Source organism: Pelodiscus sinensis, chromosome 1 (genome assembly GCF_052426305.1).
Source record: "Pelodiscus sinensis isolate ZL-2025 chromosome 1, ASM5242630v1, whole genome shotgun sequence".
Classification (NCBI taxonomy): Eukaryota; Metazoa; Chordata; order Testudines; family Trionychidae; genus Pelodiscus; species Pelodiscus sinensis.
In genome coordinates this window covers 220,835,330-220,859,685 of record NC_143052.1, presented here as the reverse complement: position 1 = coordinate 220,859,685, position 24,356 = coordinate 220,835,330, and the positions used below count along the sequence as shown (strand labels likewise).

General features: G+C 42.6%; 1 protein-coding gene across 3 annotated transcripts in view; it reads left to right on the top strand.

Moving 5' to 3' along the window:
* Positions 1-24,356, top strand: part of CLCN4 (Cl-/H+ antiporter 4) — a 78,425-nt gene that overhangs the window by 14,539 nt on the left and 39,530 nt on the right. For 2 of the 3 annotated variants that reach the window (XM_014572063.4, XM_089775231.1), the window contains exons 1-2: positions 1,750-2,498; positions 20,836-20,987. In XM_014572063.4, coding sequence (XP_014427549.2) covers positions 20,844-20,987 — 144 coding nt within the window. In that variant the 5' untranslated portion in view covers positions 1,750-2,498; positions 20,836-20,843. Of the gene's footprint in view, positions 1-1,749; positions 2,499-20,835; positions 20,988-24,356 lie in introns of those variants that run through there. The other variant, XM_089775230.1, reaches the window with a different exon arrangement.

The following is a 24,356-nucleotide window of genomic DNA, read 5'->3' as shown; positions in this document are numbered from 1 at the left end:
CTTTCAATCTTCTGTCATAGCTTATGTTTTCTAAACTTTTAATCATTTTTGTTGCTTTGGACTTTGGTCAGAGGATTTGCATAGGAAACCAGGGAAGACAGGCACTTCCTTCCACCTAGGGCCCAGATTTTGAGCTGTTGTGTAGCCATTCTGAAGTCACTAATCCAGTTTCCTACTTACAGTAACACCTGCTATGCAGTCCGTGTCTGAGGGTTTGGTCCAATGGGGCATCGATCTGCTTATTATTTGTTTGGCCTATCCCGAGTGTTCTACATGAAAGCAAAAAGAACGGATACGTAATTGTTTTGTGAACCCAAAAGGGTATGGATAGACTCCATCTGTGTGCTCCACTCTGTAGCCTGTTAATTGATTATCCTGTCTATTGTTAGATAGCTAATTTTACACCGGTATCACAAGATAAGTTGATTTTTAGGAAGGCTTTGAACATGAAGAAACTAGTGGACTTGAACACCAATTAGAAATGGGTATTCCAAGTGAGAGAATGTCTACACTAGAGTTTTTTTCGGAAAAATTGCCGTTTTTCTAAAAAAACTTAAATTACGTCCATACTTTCTTCTGAAAGAAAATCGAAAGAACAGAGGAGTTTTTCCAGCATAGGTAATCCTCATTCTACAAGGAAGAAGCTATTTTCCAAAAGATCCCTTTAGGAAAAAGGCACATGTGGACAGGGAAGAGGGAGTTTTCAAAAGAAGAGGAAAAAATACAGGTGCGCTGGTGGCCACTCCGTCCATAGTAATCACAGCTGAAATTCAAGATAGCATCCACACTGAATGGAGGTTATCTTTCAAAAAAACATTGCTTTTTCAATGTGTTGTTGCAGTGTGGATGCTCTCTTTCGGAAGAAGTTTTTTCAGAAGATCTCTTCTGGAAAAGCTTCTTCTGAAAGAAACCTGCAGTCTAGACATGGCCTGAGTGAGAGAATTATGGAGGATGCCAAGAGAAAATGTTAATGAAACTGCAGTACTTAAAACACCCTAAACTTTGTTGTGCTTACTCTCCTGTTTGGTATTGTCAAAGTCTTAATTGAAGATCATTAAGACTAAAGCATACGTATATTCAAATAAGGGAGGATGAATAATATAAGTATAATGCTGTAATAGAATATATTCATAAAATTTGGTAACATGCTTCTAAACAATTGTTAAGATAGCATAATTTATAAAGTTTCACTGTGAACAACAAATCTAGAGACATACAGAATTCTTACAAATAAAACATTTCTTTAGAACTAGAGAACTGCCAATGTGCTCAGAATGGTACTGTGATTAGAGTAAAACTCAGCTGGAATTTGTCCTTAGAGAATGATTTGAGATGTGACATGTTAGATGACCAATGATTTGAAAGTCACAGCAATCATAGAATCATAGAATACTAGGACTGGAAGGGACCTCGAGAGGTCATTGAGTCCAGTCCCCTGCCCTCATGGCAGGACTCAATACTGTCTAGACTAGACCATCCCTGATAGACGTTTCTCAAACCTACTCTTAAATATCTCCACACATGGAGATTCCTTGGGCAATTTATTCCAGTGTTTGACCACCCTGACAACTGAAGATTCTGAGTTATAGGGAGGGGAGGGAGGATTGGTTTGGGTTTTCTAATGCTGTTTAATATATTTTAAGTTGATTGTTGGTGAAAGATTTAATGGAATTTAAGAAGATAATCATGTGGCATATAGGAAAAGAATGATTTCAAGAACCAGGAGCAGCATGGAAGAGAGAGGAGAAAGATGAGTAAGAGAAGGATACAAAAATGTGTGGCTAACCATGGGAACAGAGATGGACAGAGGGACTGAACTTTGGAGGTAAGGATAGGGAGCTATAACATGTTGCAGACGATAAAGGGGTCAAAGAAGGTGTGAATTAGCAATTTAAAATTGTGTGGGTTTTGTTTTGTTTGCAGCTGCATTTTTCGATAGACTTGGACAGCAGTAAATTTTGAGAAGCAGGAATGTCAGGATTACGAAAGATTATGAAATTATGGTTTGTACCATTTTCAAACTACTGTGAATAGTAACTTTTCATCTTTATGAAATATGTAATGAGGCATTGGGGCACTGCTGTAAAATAAACAGCAATATCACTCATAATATATGGACACATGAGTTCATAATAAATTAGCTTTTTTCATTAACAAGGATTTATTATTGCTGTTATGACTGAGTAATTAGAAAAGGAACCTGGGTGTGAAATAGCTTGCCATCCATTTTGACTGTCAGAGCTTTTTAAGTCACAACATGTGTGTGGAAAAGGGTAATCGAGCTTTCACTGCCTCAACTGATTCCTGCAGGATTACAAGCTCTCTCTCTCCCTCGCTCTTCCGCCCCCCTCCCCCAGCTGATACCCTACACAGGGAGGATGCAGTCACATGACTGTAGCTGCTTCCTCCCCATGACATCATTGCTTTTGCAGCCACACCGGTAACGAAAGGATGCTATCAAAATCTGTGGGACTGAGCTAAATGATGTTGCTTTGCAGGTAAGAGAGATTCTCCAAAACCTAATTTGCCAGTATCTTTCTGTGTGGTCATCCTAGAGCTCACCCTCTGTTAGGCAGACCTTGCCCTAGAAAACCGAGCAGAGCAGTTTCTGTGCAAGCAGAGGATTTTCAGGTACAAGGGCTGCTTCCTTGCACTTTACAGCTCTTCCAGCTGACATCTCTAGCAGCAGTGCTGCCAGATGGAGCTTTAAAGCAGAAGACCCATTGTCCTGATATGGGACCTGTATCCTAATACGGGCCTTTCTTGTAAGTGCCACATTATATATTTACATTAGCAGCCATCAGCGTAGATCAGTACTGAGAGGCATAGCAATATTGTCTTGGTTATGTTCTCCGTTCTTTCCTCACACATATAAAACAAATTAGTATAAAGATAAAATGTCTCTAGTCTTTTAAATAATAAGATTAATTGGAGTAGGAGTTAGCAGGTCTCAATGGTCTAATTGTTTGCTGACTATTTTTAAGGGCCTAGTCCAGCAGGTTTCTTGCATCATTGATTTGCATGGTGTCAGATGGCTTTTGTTTGCAAGGATTTTGTCATTCGATATAAGCTATGAAGATTATTCAGGAAGGAGGGGGAAGGGAGCTTGAAACTGCAAGCAGCCTCTTGCTATTTAGAACAAAGTCTTAGTCATATAACCTGAATGATTCAAGTCATAATTAAAGTGGTAATAGGGCATAACTTCAAATTCCTATTTTTTTCCCCCGCTTCTGCTGCAATATAAACACACATGGAGCAAATACATGAAGATAAATCATTTGGAGAAATGTTTGCTTCTCTGTTATTCTCTAGTTCATTTTAAAAATTGATTTTGTTGCTAGTAAAAATAATGGCAAAAACTGAATTTTAGGAGGCAAGACATCAAAATCCCTTCTGAGCATGACAGTCAAAAAAGAAAATGTATCTTGCTTTCACTCATTTGTAAGAACTTTGATGAATAATTGTCTGGATGGATGATGACTCAGCAGCAGCAGCAGCAAAAACAGGAAGGTGGTCAAATGAATTATTGGTCATATTATGCAGGAAGTTTTTTGATTCTTGAAATTTCCTTTATTTTTTCATACATATTTTCCCGACATTGAAAATGCAAAAAAAATATGCCATGCTATGTGTGTTTGTGTGCATGCCTACATATGTCTGTCCCTGGCAGGGAAGTCTGGTTGTGTCTGATGCCTTAAATGTGTTGTACATACTAGAAAAGGAAGAAGCTGAATGGGTACATACTCCTATCACTAATGGTTAAAATCTATCATAATACCAGAAAGCATTAAGAGCCACGTAAGTCTAACGTGTCTTAGAGACTTCAGCTCTATGAGCCTACAAAAGAACATTTCAGACAAAATCAAATCTGGTAGAGAAAAGCAGCCCCAGAGAACTTTCATTTTTCAGCACTTAGGCACTGAAAGCTATATAAACACATTTCCACTTGCCATATTAATGAAGTTGCATTCAGGGCTGTATTCTGTTGCCTTCAATACTGGATGTATCCCTTCAACCCACCTTGAATTCTCAGCAGGAGAGTCATGTGAATTGTCTTTCAGGTTTAAACTGTGCTAATATGCTTCTGTTTAAAATACACTGTAGTGCTTGGCTCCCACTGGTGTGGCTTTTTGCCTGTGTGCAAAATGCACAAGGACTTCAGCTCTGATTTTTAAGGGAAACATTAATTTATTTTTCCAGTGATAATGTTGGAATTCACTGATGAAACCGGGTGGGAACAAAAGCTCTCAAGGCTGAGTCAGATATTTTCCATCCAGCAAAACGATAAGATGCCAGACTAAGCACATTATCCCAATGGCCATGCAGATGTCTTGGATGCACAACACAAGCAGAATATTGCCCTTAAGCTCCACTTTCCATTTACTTAGATTATGCTGCTGCTGTGCAGGGTGCCCATAAGTGCATTGGTGTTCATGAAAATGCATCATGCTATAGATTCAGACACCAATCATTTTTCATTTTAATTTTTTTTAAAAAACCCATTGATTATCAAATGTAACGTTTGTAGACTGGAGTACTGGAACAATTTGTATAGCGAGAGCCTTTGAATGAAATGATAAATGCTCTATATAATGAAACCCACTTTGAACCAGAGGGTACGGCAGCACTTCCCCCACCCCCACCATTTAGCTGTGGTATACTCTCCTGCCGACTGAAACCTAGACTAATTACAGAGACAAAAATAATGAGTCCGCTCTTCAGCCTGAGCTGAGAGCCAGCTAGTTTTTAGCTCAAGTGATAGAGGCTCATTCACTAAGCTCCAGTGTCCCTGGTTCGGTTCTGCCTGTCAGCATTACACCAATACCTGTGTTTCTGGAATGCAGACTGGAAAATGACTTGTGGCTAATACAAAACTTCTAGATCTTGGCAAAACATCCATATGATGATTTTCAGATTGTATATAGAAATTCTGATCTCTTGAACTACAAGTGCTTCACAAAGGAAGGCTCCTCCTGCTTGCAGATAAGGAACTTATAGAAAAAGGGAAACCTGGAGGGTAATATCCCAGAGCAGAGGTTGGCAATAATTTTTGATGGGGGCCACAGCAAGATTTTGGTACGTGGTCAAGGGCCACACTGTTTTATGGATGGAGTAAGGAGTCTGGGATGGAGGCTGGGTACAGAAGGGAGCTTGGGGTAGGGGACTGGGATGCAAGAGAGAGTGGGGGTGTCGGAGAGGGAGTTTGGGTAAAGGAGGAGGTTATGATCTGGGGCAGGCGATTGGGATGCAGGCTCCAGGAGGGGATATGGGCTCAGGAGAGGATTCTGGTTTGGGGGAGTGGGATAGGAGGAGATATAGGGTCTGGGAGGGAGTTGGAGTCTGGGAGGGAAGGCATACCAGAGGCACGCTCTGGCCAGGAGGAGTTGACCTAAGCAACTCCTGGCCAAGAACACTCTCAGGCAAGCTTCTAGGCTTGCTAGCAGCCCTAGACCACTCCATGTGTTGATCTGTGCTGCCCCGCCTCCCAGTAAACTGGCCAATGGGAGCTGAGAGATTTGGTTGGGGGCGGGGGCAGTGTGTGAAGCCTCTCTTCCCCCTGCTCCACAGAGCAGAGAGCCCCAGGGAGCAGGGAGCTGTTTGTAGCACTGCTCCATGTGAAGGGGTGGGCTGGATTAAAGGCTTTGGAGGACGGAGTCTGGGTGTGGTGGCCAGTGACCCGTATGTGAGCTAATGGTTGGTGTCATCCCTAAGCATTCGAAAATCATGAGTCTCAATCCCAATAGAAGGTGAAGTGACTTGCCTGAGGTCATACAACCAAGGGAGCTGACAGGATTGCCGGGCACCTGGGCAGTGCGGACAGTCAGCCCCTCGGACTGCCCAGACGGCACAGCCCTCTCCACCAGCTGGCCTGCAGAGCTGGCTGGAGCGCACCGCACAGTGCTCTGCTGGTGATTCTAAAGGGCCTGGGGCAGTGGTGGCTGGGAGCCCGAGGCCCTTTAGAATTGCTGGCCCCTGGGGCAATTGCCCCATTTTGCACCTCCACATCCTGCGTATGGCAAGCTAGTGAGAGATCCAGAAATAGAAACTAGGGCTCCTACATCCCACTCAGCCCTGTCGGGGGGTGCAGGGAAGGTGCTTCTGGATTTTCAGTGGACACATATTCAAGCTTTTTTCCACAACTACGAGGGGTTAACATTTACTTTTTAAAAAGTCACTGAAATGCAGTTGCTTTAACACTGATATGAAGCTCTATCTATGTGTTGTCCAAAGACATGTTTCTTGACCAGTGTAGCACCTCCTCTCTTCTGTTCACTGTCCTTGTAGGAGGCTCTCCAAGATAGAGGCTATGTCTAGACTGCAGGGTTTTTTTCAGAAAAAGACGTACAAATTGCAAACCGCAATTTGCGTTATCTTTTTCCACTTTTTTTTCAGAAGAAGCTTTTCTGAAATTTGGCCCATCTACATGGGGACAAATTGTGGAAAAAACCTCCTCTTTCGGAACATCCTTTATTCCTCTCACCTAGAGGAATACAGGGATGCTGAAACAACGTGCCCGCTTTTTCGGAAACTTCCAAAAAAGTGGACACGTTCCTCTTGTATCTCGGAAACACTCTGCTGTCTAGACATAGCCTCTAGTCCTCCTTGTATATTTCTACACAACTGTGGGAAACCAGGCCTGAGACTCCCCTGTGTACATTGTGTGTCAGTGTGTATTTACCTCAGGCCAGTCCCATTCAGGCAAACTGCCAAGAACAAAGCTTTGTTCTGTAAAGAAACACAGAGCTGCATTTCAGTCCAACAGCCTCCTCTCTGTTTGCTTGTTTTGTGCTCCCAGCCTCAGCCAGTGTTGAAGTTTCTTGCTTCAAGAACAGAGGGCAACTTCCTCCCAGGGACTAGGAAGCTGTCCCAATACGCTTGCCATTTGTAGTCCACAACTTGTAGTTCCCATGGCAGCTGCAGCTGCTGCTGCTGCTTCGGAAACACACTGGACCTTGGGCTACACCAGAACACATGTCTCTGTTAAATCTGAAATACTTTCTTTGTGACTGTATCCGTTAGTCCCTCTTTTTCATAGAAATGTTTACTGCCTAAGTTCAACTGTGCTCTTTATTTTGAAGGGCTTAAAAAAGGATAATTTTGTTGAAATCCTTGTTTGCTTGGGGGTCATTCTAGCTCTCAGTAATGTGCTGGTGCTTCCTCAACTTGTTCTGTTGAGGGATCATATCAAAATCTAATTCGACAAAGGGAGTCAACCAGAACCCTTGCCTCCTCAAACCCCACTTTGCATTTTGTGTCCTTCCTGGCTTCCAGGTATTTATCTTGTAGGGAACTCATATGAGAATGTGAAATGCAAATGTTTGCTCATTTGGATAAAAGCTGGATGGAAGCCCTGAGCTCAGTTCAAAGACAGAAGCGGTGGCTTCAGTAGGGCAGACGTTATCTTACTTAGCTAAAAAACAATGCTTAGAACTCATTCAGTAATGACATTGACCAACTCCTAGCTGAATTTTTTTGACTGCAGGTTGATGGGTATTGACATTGGGGAATCGATCATAAGAATACAAAGAAACACTCCTATGAAATAGGCAGGGTGCACTCAAAAAGATCCTATAGGTAAGGGAGGGATCAAGCAATATATTTTGTGTTAATTTACTGAAGGGTTCCTAGCTAAAAATGTTGGAACAGAGTTTCTCTATTCATGGTACAGAGATTTGCCATGTGAACTTGTCCACTGGGATCAGCCCATGTGACTGAATTTTTATCTTGAGGATTCCGTGCAATATGAGGTAGCTTTGCAGAGAAAACCCACTGGAGTATCACCTTAAGAGCAATATACATCAGTGAGCAATCAGGAGCTCAAAAGCTCTTCTGAAATGTGTGGTTTCTTTGAAACAGTAATGGCACAAGGATAAGTTTTAACGAAGAAAGCAAGAATAGAAATTAATATATGTGAATTATGCAAGAGCTAATTGTGTGTTGGAAATCCTAAATTCTGAAATCTAATGTTACCACAGCATTGTATCTTTGCCGTATTTTGTTTAATTAAATTTACCTGTTTTCTTTAACAGACAAAAGAGAGAAAGTTAGTGCTAAACCAGGACTCTATTCCCTGAATCAAACAAAAGTTAAACTGTGAGACATTCTTTATTAAAGAAGCTTATGAAACACTAGCTGAAAAAAACAAATAGTTTAATTCTAAAAATCAGTGTATGAACGTGCTGACTTTGCACATTATGTTGAGAGCTACAGATCCAGTTTTCTTCAGATGTGGGCTGGCATTTTAAGTCTCACTGGGAACAACCAAACAAAGTGAGTTTGATGTTTTTATCTTGAGCTGATTTTGAGTTATGTGAGTGCAAAAATTCCACTTGGAACATAGGAGGAAAGTGGTTTGTTTGGGTTTTTTTCTTCTGACATAAGTCAACAGCTGAACCAATTTTGCTCATACTTTCCAAGAAAACTCAAGCTGTGTCCAAACACAGCATATTTCAGACCAAAAGGAATTCGTTTGAAAAGACTTGCAATTAAACTGCGAAGGGCGGGGCCAGGAGAAAGCTCAGGATGAAAGCTGGAAGTCAACCTTAAATATAGTGGGGTCCACCATTGCAGATGAGGCTGTGTTTTAGCACTAGCCTTCTGGTTTACAGCAAGAGCCTCCTAGCAAGAGGAGTACTATATAAGTAGAAGACAGGAAATCAGGCCATAAATTCTTGCTGCTTCCATTCCCATTGCCAGAGGGGAGTAAAGGCCTAGCAGTGAGAGATTGCCTCACTCTTCCCCTCTCCCCGATGAATATTCATGCACCAGAGATGCAGATTGTGTTGGTGGGTGAGTTTGAGTGTCCACAGGTAGACACTTGTATTAAGGAGGAATAAAGCCACTTCTGTTACCTGCATTATGCTTTAGTCATTATGTGGAATAGCTGAGAGCTAATGGGCAGTGATTCTGATTTCATCTGGAGCAGTTGTTTCCTGTTGTGTCTAAATTTTCCAGTGATTATCCCATTTCTTTCCCCTTTCTTCCAGAATCTCTCCCATGTGCTGGTATGTCCTATATTTTTTCATCACTGCTACAGCTTCACATTTTCCATGGAGATTATTTAGGGTAAAACTACACATCAAAGATACACTGCATTTTAGCTTGCCCACAGCATCACCACATGAGACTCCTTAATATGTGGTAATCGTCCCATATTTTAAAAAGTACCACAATATTTTAAAGCAACATTTCAAACCGCTTCATTCCTCTGTAAAGATGCTGCTGATTTAGATGACTGCTGTAAATATAGTAGTATGTTTTTTCCATATAAGAGAAGTCTATTTGACAATCCCAGAAGCATAGTCATAAAAAATACTGTTAATTTCTATTTTTTTCCCCTTTGGTTGTCCCAACCTAACTGATGACCACTTTCTTATGCCATATCATGCTTCCAAACAGGCTTTTACTGTTTTCCTTGAAGACAGGGGACACTGTTCCAATTAAATGACCTTTAACATTTTCAAAATTTATACAGACAGTCAGTAAATGAATCTATGGTTACTTATGACTTTGAAAACCAACAGCTTTAAATTGCCCATGGGTATTTTTACATATAATTAAAATACAGTTTATCATACTAATGGTTCAGCCGTGCCTTTGCTAAACATATCTTCTAAATCATCACTTACCACCTTTTCTTTAATATTTAGAAGAATGTTTCATAATCTTTTAGTTACCTTCCATTGAACTACATGCAACATCATGTATCTGTTATAAGGTCATTTTCCTAAGTTCCTATCTGGATATTTGTTGTTGATATTTTTTTTAAAGGTTAAGAGATATTTCTTGTGTCAGGACCATGGGCAAATTCATCATCAGGATACCTTGTGGGCTAGAGGAAAGTATCTTTACTTCCAAGTATGAAAGGTGTTCGTAAAATACTAAAAATTAAACACATAGATGACTTTTTCTTTGTAGATATGCCAGTGCATACTATGTACATACCCAAACAAATTTTTTTGACTAGATGCATCTGTCAGGACTGCACATACACCCTCTGCTCCTTGTTCACTTATACAAGGTCAACCCCCTTCAATTCTTTTACTGCTCATGGCAACCAGCTGGAACTTGGCAAACATCTAACTAATTACTACCCATAAAGTCTTTAAAATATTTTTTTACCAATTTTGTGAACAAATATTCCTTCACTATTCATTAAGGCATTACTAGCAAGACCCTTGTATAGGAGTCGAGACTCTTTGAGGCAGCCATCATGCTTCATAGTGTACTCCAAACCCTGCATGTCCTATTATATGAGTTGATTCCTGTCAAAGATGGATATGGTGTCTCTTCAGCCAGAAATAAAAGATCAGACAGTCTCAATGGTTTGGGCCTGTTGACATAAGATTCTGGAAATATCCAGTGTCTAGGGATGCTAGGTCATAAGTTAGCATGCTCATACATGACTTCAATTGCAGACCTCACCTGAGACTACCCCAAATCTGTTCCTTTTTGAACCACAAAAGGAGCAAGAAAGGTTTGGTTTCGCCTCACATCATTGCAGAACTGAAATGGTGGAAGGAACCCAAGAATGTGTGTGGAAGGTGTTCTGTTCTCTGCTTTCTCCCAGTCAATGCTTTTAATTACAAATGCATCAGGCACAGGTTGGTAATCCACCTGGGCCATCAGAAATTGCAACAGATCTGGTCCCCAGGAGATCTGAAGTTCACAGACATCAGGCTAGCATGCCTGATCTTCAAAATCCCATAGTGCAGATCCTGACAGACAAGACATCCATAGTGCACGTACATAAATCAGCATGGAGATGTACATCCATCTCTCCTCTCTCTGGAAGCCATCAAGCCCTGGCATAGTCCCACCACACAGGATAGTTCTTTCCTCCCAGGAGTCAGCAACAACCTAGCGGACTTCCTGACCAGGCAATCGGAGACTTCTCACAAGTGGTCCTTAGATCTCTCTCATAGAACCACTATTCCAAGGCTGAGGATTTCCAGGACAGGCTGTTTGCCCACCAAAGTTAATGCCAACTGCCAGAATTATTATGATATTATTATATATTATATATTACTTTATTATACCACAGAGTGTATAATAAAAAGCTTATTACCTAGCACCTTCCTTCTGCAGTGGAGTCCACACCTCCGTTACACCTTAACAATATGATTTCCCTATCCTTAGGATGATTTCTAACATGGAGATTTCTCTTGTAGCTCCATCTGCCTAAGGCAATTTTGGCTGACAGACCTGATGCAGATATCTGTTTGACAGCTCTCTGCAATGTTCTCACTCTACAGAGCTGATCTTGCAGCACTACGATCCCCCATCCAAACTCTACACCTGGCAGCCTAGGTGTTGGCTCATCAAGAATCATGGACAGGAACTGCTCTAGAGCAGGAAGACATTCACCAAATGGATGAGATTCTCAATTTGGGCACCTCAGATCCAGATGTGCTTTGATACCATGGATCCGTGACTACTTGCTGCATCTGTAACTCTCTGGCAAATCATTCTGCTCTTTCAAATATGCAGTGATCTTAGGATGCCATCCATCAGTGCAGACACACTCCATCTTCACTCACTGGTAGCATTCAAATTCTTCAACAGTCTGTTACATACATACCACTAGTCAGAGAATCCTGCTCCTAGGACCTCTGCATCACCCTCTTGAGACACACAGGCCTCCATTCAAATCCCTTTCAGAATGCTCTTTACTTCATCTCAAGCTGAACACTGACTTCCTAGTTGATAACTCTTTGGCCAGGAGACTGAATAAGCTTTAAACACTTAGATGCTGGCCCTTCCAACATGACCTTTCACCGAATCAGTGCTAAAACTTCACCCACGTTCATCCCCAACGTGGTCTCAGGATTCTACCTAAATCAGCCTATCATCAGACGGGTTTTCTTCCTGGAGCCCTGCACTACATTGGGAGAACTGAAATTACATACACTGGATATTTCCAGACTCTTATGTCAAAAGGCTCAAACCATGAGGCCGTCTGCTCATTTGTTTCTGGCTGTAGTTGGCCATTCCAAGAGCCAGGCCATCTCACTTCAAAGAATATCTAAGTAGATAACATAATATGCCATATCATGGATAAATCCCAAAGCAAACTCCATTATGTTGTGCTTCTGTATGAGAGCCAACAAGCACCACATTTGATATAGGGCAAAGATAGGCTTCTGTGTGCTCTGGAAAGGAAGATCCATAGAAATATAAACAGCTAGGCTACATCTACACTGCTGGCTTTTTGCTAAAGAATGTCTGTTCTTGTGCAAAAATTTGTGGAGCATCTACACTGCATGCATGTTCTTGCACAAGTAAATTTACAGTAAGGCGTCAGAACAGAGGGCTTCTTGGGCAAAAGTTATTCATTTCCCCACGAGGACTAAGCCCTCTTGTGCAAGAAGGCAGTGTGGATGGGCAGCAGAGGTTTCTTGCACAAGAAATGCCTATGGCTAAAATGTCCATCAGAGCTTTCTTGCGTAAGAGAGTGTCCACACTGCCATGGACACTCTTGCGCAAAAGCACGTGGCAGTGTGGACATGCTCTTGCACAAGACCTATTGCACAAGAACCCTTGCACAAAACAGTTCTTGCGCAAAAAGCCTGCAGTGTAGACATAGCCCTAGAGTTTACAATGCCATCCCAATCTTCACCAGCCATGTTCTTTCTCCTCTGTCTCATTTCTTCTTTTGTTGTTGTCAAGCACAAAATTAACTGAAGATGATAATGACATGAAATCTGCAAGCAGAGAAAATTCTGTACAGCAAAACCAAACTATTATCTTAAAGACAAATAAGATAAAGATGAAAGCAATAAAGCATATGTAGATGATAGCAATATTGTAGGTTTAAAAGTAATTAAGTATCTATGATATGTTGAAAGTAACTTGAAACGTGTTTGAATTTTATTAATAAAACTACTGTCTACTTTTCTCTGATGTGGCCAATTAAAACAGAAAACAGGATGAGAAGAATATATCGTGGAACTAACATGTCTAGTTGCAATAAGCTACAGCCAAGCATTTTCTTTTGATGGCTTTTCCACTAGTTGTTCCTAGTCAATAGGCTTTTCAGTTTGCTGTGGGCTGCAAGACATTTTTAGTCTGTACTTGCCATAGCAAATATATTTTTGCATCAAATCAATCACCATCCTACCTAAAACACCATTTCACTGATGTATCCTTTGTATGTGGTTTCTACTGTAGCATATATTATAAAAATGCTACAAAGCTGAGAATGTCAGCATTTCCCCCTCTAAACATAATTTTATCACCCATCTATAAATTGCTCCTGCTGGCAACTTAATATATAATTGGCTTTCTGACATACAGAAAGACAAATTTTCTCATTGAAGAGTGCAGAAAAGCATCTTAGAACGAAAAAATTCCATATGGTTTTACCAATGGTGAGTACAATCCATCCAGAATTTGGTGTGTTCATTTACAAACCAATACCTAGAATGCTCTTTTTATATTATTGTGCAATTGTCTTGAATTCTGTCAACTTGTTTGTAGGCACTGACCTCAAGTCAGCTTTACATAATGGGGCCTTCTTACTTTTGTTTTTATTATTATTAAAAATAGTGTGGTCTATCAGAATATGCCCAGGGAAATGTTGCCAGTTAAACTCAGAGTAGGCACTTACTGAGGTTAGTGTAAGAGCGGAGATCTCTTTCATGGATTGTTAAGATGAATGAAACAAGTGATCTACATGAAATTCTGTAAGAACTGAAAGACTGTAGTTATCATTGGTTTGCTGTCAAATGGAGAGATCTATCTAATTGGGCCCCACAGAGGTTGGTCCTGGAGCTGTTCCAATTAATATTTTCATTAATGACTTGGATAATGGAGTGGGCTGTATGCTTATAAAATTTGCTGATTACATCAAGCTGCGAAGGGTTGCAAGCACTTGGGAGGATAGGATTAGAGTTCAAAATGACCTTGAGAAACAAAAGAATTGATCTGAAATAATCAAATGAAATTCAATAAAAATAAGTGAAAAGTATTTAGGAAAACAAATTCACAACTACAAAATAGAAAGTGGTGAGGTGGCAGTACTGCTGAAAAGGATCTGCAGGATACAGTGAATGTCAAATTGAATCTGAGTCAATAATGTGATACACTGATGTAGCAGGTTAATATTATTCTGTGTCCAGTTCAGGGTGCCACACTTTCGGAAAGATATGATGTGAAGACTGGGTTTGCCACCAATGTTCTATAACAACAGTTCTCAAATTGTGTATCATGACCCCATTTTAATGGGGTTAGGTATGTAAACGACCAGTCGACTATCGGATAAACAAATGCTTATTGGATAGTCAACATGTTAGTTGACTAGTTGCTTCTCCAGCCCCTTGCTGCCTCTATCAGAAAGAGGCAGCAGGTGCGGGGATTGTAGATGGGGTGCTTCAAAGTGGCAGTGCCACAGGAAGTCTGGGGTCTGCCACTTTGAAATGCTGCATGCAGCCCAGGGCCAGCTGGGAGTCCTCCACCTGTGACATTTCAAAGCAGCAGCGCTGCATGGAGCCTGGGGTCACCTGGGGACACTGCAGCTAGCCTGGCCTCCATCTGGCACTGTCGCTTTGAACCACTGCTGGTCCCATGCTCCCTGCAGCACTTTCAACTCTGAAGTGTTGCAACAGCCCTGGGGCTCTTGCAACACTTCAAAGGAGGAAGCACCCTTAGGGTATGTCTACACTACAAAGTTAATTCGAGCTAACGGACGTTAGTTCGAATTAACTTTGATAGGCGCTACACTAGCGCTCCGCTAGTTTGAACTTAGTAAAGCGCTTAGTTCGAACTAGGTAAACCGCATTGTACGAGGACTAAGCCTAGTTCGAACTTACTAGTTCGAATTAAGGGCTGTGTAGCCCCTTAATACGAACTAGTGGGAGGCTAGCCCTCCCCAGCTTTCCCTGGTGGCCACTTTGGCCAACACCAGGGAAACTCTATGCCCCCCTCCTGGCCCCGGAGCCCTTAAAGGGTCACGGGCTAGCTACGGTGCCCGTGCCAGGTGCAAGCCTGCCAGCAGCCACCTAGCAGACCCTGAACCTGTCACGGCTCGAAACAGCCACCCGCTGCCCCAGCCCTCCTCCTCTTCCCGGGACCAGGCTGGCGGCTCCTGGGAGCTTGCCTGGGACCGCAAGAGGCGAGCACCTGGTCTAGTGCGGACATCGTGGACCTCATCCACGACCTCCGCACTAGGCACAAGAAAGTGACCGTCAAGGGCAGGAGAGCTGCCAGACTGGCCACCCAGGAGCAGGTGTGCATGAAAATCAAGGGGGTCCACTGAGACCCCCGACCCTGAGCCCTGAGCTTACAATGGCCATACTGGGTCAGACCAAAGGTCCATCTAGCCCAGTAGCCTGTTTGCCTACAGCGGCCAACCCTAGGGACCCTGGAGGGGATGGACCAACGACAGTGACCAAACCATTTGTCTCGTGCCATCCCTCTCCAGCCTTCCACAAACTTTGGGCAGAGACACCACTCCTAGCCCCTGGCTAATACCACTCCATGGACCAAACCTCCATGACTTTATCTCACTTCTCTTTAAACTCTGTTATAGTTCTAGCCTTCACAGCCTCCTGCAGCAAGAAGTTCCACAGGTTGACTCTTTGCTTTGTGAAGAAGAACTTTCTGTTACTAGTTTGAAGCCTGCTACCCATTCCTTTCCTTTGGTGTCCTCTAGTCCTTCTATTATGGGAACTAATGAAGAACTTTTCTTGATGCACCCTCTCCACCCCACTCATGCTTTTATAGACCTCTATCCTATCCCCCCTCAGTCTCCTCTTTTCTAAACTGAAAAGTCCCAGTCTCTCTTTAGCCTCTCTTCATATGGGACCTGTTCCACACCTCTGATCATTTTAGTTGCCCTCCCCTCTTCCACCCTCTCTCTTCCCCTCTCCCACCTCCTTTTCCCAGTCTCCCCGAGTTTTGTTCAATAAAGAGAGATTCTATTTTTGACCACACGTTTTCTTTATTTTGTACATCAAGAAGAGGGGTTAGGGAAGGGTAAGTGGAAGGAGGTGAGGGAGGAATGGGGTACGAGCCCCTGATGGGGAGGACTGGGCTGGGTCTGCAGGCTTCTGGGGGTGGAAGCTCTCCTGCAGCCCCCCAATTGCCCTCTCTCCCCAGATGGCAGCCTGCGGCAAGTGCAGCCGGTCTGATGGCCGAGTGCTGTGATGTGCCCAGTGTGGGCACTCAGGGCACTCCAAGCCAGGACTGCTTTGCAAGCGGGGCACCCCTGAGAACTGTCTGTCCGGGGTGGGGGTCGGGTCCCTTTAAGCGCAGCCCTCGGCTAGCCTGAGACAGCATCTCCACGCTCTAAGTCCTCCTCTGATGCCCTGCCGGCACTGCTTCTGGCCATCCTTAAGCCCGGTTCAGGGTCCACTCAATGTGGACATGCTAGTTCGAATTAGCAAAACGCTAATTCGAACTAGTTTTTAGTCTGGATGCGTTGGTTCGAATTAGCTTAGTTCGATTTAACTAATTTGAACTAAGTTAGTTCGAATTAGCGCTGTAGTGTAGACATACCCTTACTGACTAATTGAATAGTCATCGACTAATCAGATAGTGCATTGACTATTCAATTAGCCAATTTATAGAAATTTTATATCCCTAAACGGGGTCACCAGGGTTACATTAGACTTGCATGACCCAGGAAAAAAGCCCAAGCCTCACCACCACAGTTAAAGCTGAAATCGAAGAGCTTCAGTCTTGTCCCTTACAGGCCCTTGAAAGCCAGCTTCCTGCATGTACCAGCTCCTGCCTATCCCCCTCGCTCCTTGCACTGCTGCTTGGAGGGGAGGGGGGGCGGTGGGGCAGGCAGTTCCATGGCAGCTAGAGCTCGTGGAAGGTAACTTTTAAGATTACTTCCCCCGAGCACTGGCTCCCGCATGTGCCCCTCTCTGTGCTGCTGCCTCTGTGGGAGAGAACAGGGGAAGCAGGGAGAGGATGCTTCGTGAAAGCCAGTATGTGCAGGGAGCAGCCTTAAAAACCAGCTCCTTCCTCCCCCTGTATCAGAGGCAGGAAGCGGCGGGGAGGGGGGAGGGTATTAATTGGTTAATCATGTAAATGACTACTCGCTAACATTCTTAATTCTCAGAAGAGGGTTGCAGTGCAATGAAATCTGAAGATCCCATGTTCTGTAAACATCTAACAGCATTTTTAGAGTCTGATGGTCTCACTGAGATGGAAGTGAACATACGCTGTAATAACGTATGAATACAGTATATTGATGTGCTTATTGAGATGTTCAGTGTATGCATTTATTGGTTTCGTTTAATAAGGGTGTGTCTAGACTCCAGGTTTTTTTCAGAAAAACAGCCATTTTTCTGAAAAAACTTCACTTACGTCCACACTGCTTTTGCGTTCTTTCGAAAGAAAATCGAAGGAACAGAGGGGTTTTTCCAACATTGGTAAACCTCATTCTTCGGGGAAGTACACCTTTTCCAAAAGAGCTCTTTCACAGAAAGGCATGAGTGGATGGGGAAGAGGGAGTTCTTTCGAAAAAAGAGGAAAGAGGAAAAAGCACAGGTGCCCTGATGTCCACTCCATTCATAGCAATCACAGCTTAAATGCGAAATAGCATCCATTCAGTGTGGACGCTATCTTTCAAAAAAGCAGATTGCTTTTTCAATGTGCTTTGGCAGTGTGGATGCTCTCTTTCAGAAGACGTTTTTTCAGAAGACCTCTTCTGGAAGAGCTTCTTCCGAAAGAAGCCTGCAGTCTAGAAGCACCCTAAGAGTTGTAAGGAAAAACAAGCAGAGAGCAAAAAAAATTAGATACGCCGCACCTAAAGAAACGCTGAAGAGTTGCTAACAGAGAATATGAGGATAAAAAAAGGCCTGGAAACCAGAAGATCAAAAGGAGAATATCATTTTAAATAGGAATACTCTCTCAAGAGGAGCTGTTCTTTGGAGGGACTATATGGACCCAGCTAGGGTATCTGAAAAACTAGGTCACTGTCACAGGATGGTAGGACTTTTGGTAAAATAAGCATGCTTATGGTCTATTGCTTTAAAATCCTATTTCTCTAATACTTTGGTTTAAGTGGTTGTTGGGTCATTATGTACCCAGACTCCTGAAGGGAAAAATCACTGGTACCCACTTTAGTCAGACCTGCTGGTTGATACAGAAGGTGCTATACCACAGGGCGCAGTCTAAGAGTGGAATAACCTGCCCTCTGGGTAGATAAAGGCACAACGCCTGACTCCTGAGGGAATACATTCACTGAGACCAGAAAGGGAACAGAGCTGCAGCTAAACCGGAAACCATGACACTCACCAGCAGGCAATGTGTACTTATTGTGATTTTCCATGAATAGACAATATGTGGTGAACTAAATGAAACAACAGGCAAAAAACATTCCATAAAAATACTTAATGATGTGTGTTTATTATGAGAGTGTGATATCCAGCAGTGGGAAACTCTAGCAGCCAGACATACAAATTGACAGGGAACGGTAAATAATGAGCTATTTGACCATTGCCAACAATGTGACCACAAAACAAAAACACATTTAAATCTACAACCGGAGTTGCATCCAATTTAGTATCCTCACAACAGTGGCAAGTCGCATACATCCAAAATTGTACTCTGCTGTGGCTAGGCCACAAAATACATAGTCTCTGGTTATAAAATGACTGATGTTGGATGAGGAGAGGAAGGATGGTCCTATGATTAGGGCGCTAGTATGGGACATTACAGAACTGGATTTATTCCCTGGCTATAACTTGCCTAAGGTCACACAAAAAGTCTGTGGCACTTAAGCCTTTGTGCCTCAGGTTGCCAGCTGTAAAGTGTGGATAATAGAGTGCTGTTACCCAACAGGAGTATTGTGAAGATAAATCCACTAACAAGTGTGAGGTGCTCAGATACTACAAAGATAGTTGGATATCTGGTCTTGGTTTCCCTAGGCTCTGGACTTCCAAAATTGATTTATTTTCAGTTAAAAATGCCATAGTGCTTGGAAGATTATTTGATTTCTGCACTTAAAAGACCTTATATAAATTTATCGTGGCGACCTACTGCACTCCCTGTAAGATACTACTTTTTTCCCTCAGTTGTCTGCTCAGAGCAGATTGCCAATTTAGCATAAAACTCCCGAACTGGCTGGGCTCAAAAGGACAGAAACTCAGAAAACTGATCTCTGTCTGGTACTTATGTCCTGTATGTTCTGACCACAAAAAAATTAGAGAGAGAGAAAAAGAGGTATTAAAGTAATACAATTTAAAACTAAAAATAGACAAGTGGATTAGGAGGAAGCTGAGTAAAGTGCTAGGGACAGGTCTGCCACATTTTTACCTGTGTTCTCATTATGTGAATCAGTAAATTTCCTAAGAATTTTATAAGGCCAGATTCTGCCTTTATCTGCACACATTAGCTTTCATTGACACACGTGGGATTTGTGTGTTAATGTATGAGGGCAGAATATGATCCAGGCTGTTGAGGATTTTATTACTCTTGTCAGTCCCTAGCAGAAGTACATTTTTTCTGCAAAGGAATTCCAAATGCTGCAGATATGCTCCTGTCAGGTTATCTAAGGATCTTTATTGTCCATAATTATCTCAAATTTGTTCTTGTAAATGACAATTGGTGTCTAGAGCAGTTTATTTGATCATTTCTCATGTCATTTCTCATCAGGAGCAGGGGCAGTGTTTTTTATCTAAGTGGCCACAAAGGAACCTGTACTTACAACAGTGTTTGCATCTTATATGTACTTCATCAATCAGCTGGAGAACCTTAGCTCAAGCTTCTTTGGAAGATAAGTGCAGTAGTGCTGCATGGATCTTTTTATGCTTGACTTGCATGGGTTCCATGAACCATATATATGGCTTTCAGGGCTTGGCAGTAATGAGTGTGGCAAAACCCTTCCTTTGAAGGTAACTAAGACCATCAGCCCAGTACTGTGCAAGTTGTGTGGAGCTGGGCTGAAGATGTCCACCCACCCTGCTTACTATCCTCCAGGGCAGCCTCTACTCTGCAGTCTCATCCCAAACCCTGTATTTGTTATGAAATATCTTCTGGAGGCTGGTTGGGGTCTGTCAGCTATATCCTGGAGTCAGGTGGCCCCCCTCCTCTAGACTGTCACAATGACTATCATGTTATGAAGATTTCTGTGATGTACTCTGGGGGTTGTTTTGTTTTGGCACTATGTATGGATAGAGCTGAGATTCTAGTTTTGTACCATGAGTTATTTTCCAATGTGGCCTCTTTCACTATGAGGGGTCCTGCAAGCAGATTCAGGTTGAACCTCGCTAGTCAGGCATGCTCAGCACCTGACCGGCGCCAAACTAGAGAATCTGCCAAGCCATGGGAGGTAAATGTAGTCTAGTAGCATTACCAAAATTAGAGCTAAATAACAGCACAAAACACTGAGAGCTAAGACTGGTGGTTGTAAACAAAGTTTATGGGACCACAGGAAACTTATCCACTTTTCATGGCTGTGTCCATCTGGCTAACTAAAATTATGCTGGACTACGGATGTTGACAGACCAGACAGTGCCAGACTATAGCGGTTCAACCTGTAGTTTGTAAAGCTATGCTTACAATTTCAGACATGGTCTGGTGTGCACCATTTCAATAGAATTTTGAAACCATCCTGCATTAGTGGACTGAGAATCCTATGCAAACATCTTGCTCGGTGTGAATGTGGTTTTTTTTCTGTTGAAGGAGGCTTTTGAAACAATTACTTTCCATACACACTAAGCTCCTTTAAGCAAGAACTGCCTCTAAGAAATGTTGTTTCATAGTCCGTTCTTTTGCTGTCTGTGTGTAGTGGTGGGTGGAGGGTTTTTTGAATAGCTTTGTTCTGAACTATCTGAAAATGTTGCATAAATTCACTAAATTTGTGGTTTTTTCCTCCAACAGGCACTAATATGGTTAATGCAGGAGACATGAATGGTTCTGGCAATCTGATGGATTTCCTGGATGAGCCTTTCCCTGATGTTGGGACGTATGAGGACTTCCACACCATTGACTGGTTAAGAGAGAAATCACGTGACACTGACAGACATAGGAAGGTAAATCAAACCCAAGTTGCCAACTATGATCTTTTATTTCAAAAGGACTGTCTGAATGACTCTAGTGCTTAAATTTGGAGGAGGGTTGGAATTTTTTCAACTCAACTATACCAAAGCTATCAGAAATTTGTATCCCACATAAAGGGAAGAAATTTGTAGAGAGAGGCAGTAGACCCACCTGGATAAATAATCACCTCAAAAAGATCATTCGGAGTAAGCAAAGAGCCTAAAAGGAATTGAAAAAGGTGTTAGTCAACAAAGAAGCTATACTATGAAAGTCAGAAAATATCAGAATAAAACGAGAATTGTTAGAAGTCAAGCTCTTGCCAAGGAAATTAAAATAAATAATGAAGGGCGCGGGGTTGTTATGTAACTAGAAATAGAATAAGGAAGGTTGAGGCTGGGGCACTATGAGAATGAGATGAAAGATGATATAGGTATGACCTCAAAAGTAAATGTACAATTTTTCTTGGTTTCAATAAAGATAATCTCATGGAACACATATAAAGGCAGTATATCTAATAGAAAATGAGTTTTAAAAATGGAAATGAAGTGGAAGAAAAAGAGCTTAATGCAGCCAAATCAGACAATTTCTACCTAAGAATACTGTAAGAACCAGCACATGAGATTGCTAGTCCAGTTGCAGGGATTTGTAATAATTTGATCTTTTCGGAGTCGTATCATATAATGGGAGACCTGGCCTGCTGACAGGGTGAGGTAGGAGCAAGGGGGCACCAGGTGATTCAAAAGGGCTGCAGCAGCAGCAGCCAAAGCCGCAGGGCCTTTAAATCATTGATGATGCACCATGCATCTTCCCTTCCTCCGCAGCTCTCAGACAGCACAGAGCACGTCGTGGTCCTGGCAGCTCTAAAGGCTGCCGGCTTCCAGCCCTGCCCTTTCCCTCTGAGGCCCTGCCCCTTCAGGGAGCGCAGAACTTCTGCCCCTTGCCTAGTGATTCAGTGAGGCTGTTGGCATCCATCCCTAGAAGGTCATTGGGGGATTTGCTCAAGAACTTCATCTGCAACTGTGGAATTACAATTAAGAAGATCTTCAAAATGGTCTTTCCAGTGAAAATTAATGGCTTCATTGTCCTTCAAAAGTGGTTCCATCCTCTGAGTGAAGGGGGTTCATGCCATAATTAATTTTTAATTAATGGAGATTGCCTATCTCCTAGAACTGGAAGGGACCTTGAAAGGTCATTGAGTCCAGTCCCCAGCCGGACCAAGTACCATCCCTGACAAATTTTTGCCCCAAATCCCTAAATGGCCTCTGCAAGGATTGAACTCACAACCCTGGGTTTAGCAGGCCAATGCTCAAACCACTGAGCTATCTCCCCCTGTTCTGCCATCATGAGCTGGCCCATAAACAGCCTTAATAGCACTAAAGTAACCATGTGTATTATGAGTATCCACAAGATGTTGCATTTCTTCTGCTTTGTCAGTCCATCATTTGTTCTTGAGTTCTCTGGTTTTACTTAGGACTTCCACCTTTGCCTTAGCATGGGCTTCTCTCTTTGTATGGCAGTGTATATCATTCTGCCAAGCACAAAAATGCCATTCTCTTCTCGTTACTGATCTGCCTGAGTTCAACATCATTCTCATCAAACCAGTCCTGATGCTGTCTGGTGTAGTAGTCAATGGTCTCCTCACAGGTATTGATGATTACTGCTATCAGCTGGTTCCAATGTTAATCAATTTTTCTGGAAACTCTGATGGAAACTTTTCTTCTAAGACAGTTTGAAAGTGGTCACACTTAATGGGGTCCTTTTGATCTTGTACCTTCAGCTTGCTCCTGATCTGCTTCTTTTGTGACCTCCATTTGGGGGCGATCCTAATTTTCACCGTGGGTCAATGAGGCAATGATTAGTCCAGCAGTCATCAGCACATCCCTGCGATCTCGAGCACAAACTATGACATAGTCGAGAAGGTGCCAGTGGTTTGAACCTGGGTGTCTCCAAGATGTTTTGAATTTGTCCTTTGGTCTAAAAAGGGTGTTTGTGATGATAAGTTCATGTGGAGCACACTTCGCCAGGAGCGGGATTCCATTTGAGTTGCCTTTGCCAGCTCCTTCTTTTCCAATTGTTTCCTTCCACAGGTCTGAGTCTCATCCAATGCATGCATTGAGATCCCCCAGAAGAGTGATCTTCCCTTCTTTAGGGGTCTCGGATAAATTGGTTTCCATCTGAGAGCAGAAGTATTTCTTTACATCCTCATCGGCGTCCATTACTGGCACATATGTTATCACTTAATCTTAACCTCTTCCTCGTCCATACATGCCTTTTTCCAAAAGTGTTCTTTCAGAAAAAGGATTCTTCTCAAAAAGAGGTTTACCAATGTTGGAAAAACCCCTCTGTTCTTTTGATTTTTTTTTTTCAAAAACACAATTGTAGTGTGGAGGTAATTGAAGTTTTTTTCAGAAAAAACACTGTTTTTTCCGAAAAAAACCCTCTGTAGTGTAGACATACCCCCACAGAGGCACCTTACAAGCTTGTACTTAATAGCAAAGCCTACTCCATACAAATGAGATTCATCTAAAGATTTTCCTTTCCAGAAGTAGGTGTATCCTCTTTTCTTCTCCCTCACCTATCCTTCATCAGCTCTTCTAATTTTGAACAAGGCAGCAATATCGATATTATACCAATTCAATTCACAAGCAATGATAGCTGTACATAGCTCTGGTTGGTCGCTGTCTGAGTTGTCCATCAGAATAGGTGCGTTCCTGGTTCCAAAGTTGAAAAGTTTCTTACCTTTCCAACCGTTGTGGTGGTAATCCTGCTGGATGTGGCTATCCAGCCAGAAGGAAAAGAGGCAAGACTATTTTTAGGGCACTTTTTCTAGCCTGCTTCCCATGTGGGGTGAGCAGAGTGGGACATAAAGAGGACTGCTCAGTCATGGGGGCAGCAGCCAAGATGCTCAACCTGCCACAGTTCTCGAGCAAGATGACTGAATCACACACCCATCACCTATGTGTCAGTCTGTGACTAGGATCTTCTGGATTTCACTGTCCTATTCTCATCACCACTAGCTGGATTTTTGACTTGAGCAGGTGGTGTTTTCTCAAAAACTCAAAGATGTCTGTGTGGGATTTCTTTTAAAGTGGGGAGACTGGTGCATAAAAATCACCACACTGTCCTTGACTGATAAAGGGCAATGGCATGGACACCATGATTGGAGATCCTCTATCTGTTGCTGCCTTCATCTGTCTTCACAGCCACTGAAACATTACACAACACTTTCAACTCCATTGTGCAGTTATCCTCTGTCTATCCTCTCCATGGATCATCACCTTGCAGTGGTGGAGAGGCTTGTGTGTTCTAATGACCCCAAGAGCAACTTCCTTAGGGTCCCTTATGGCAGAACGGTCAAGGGC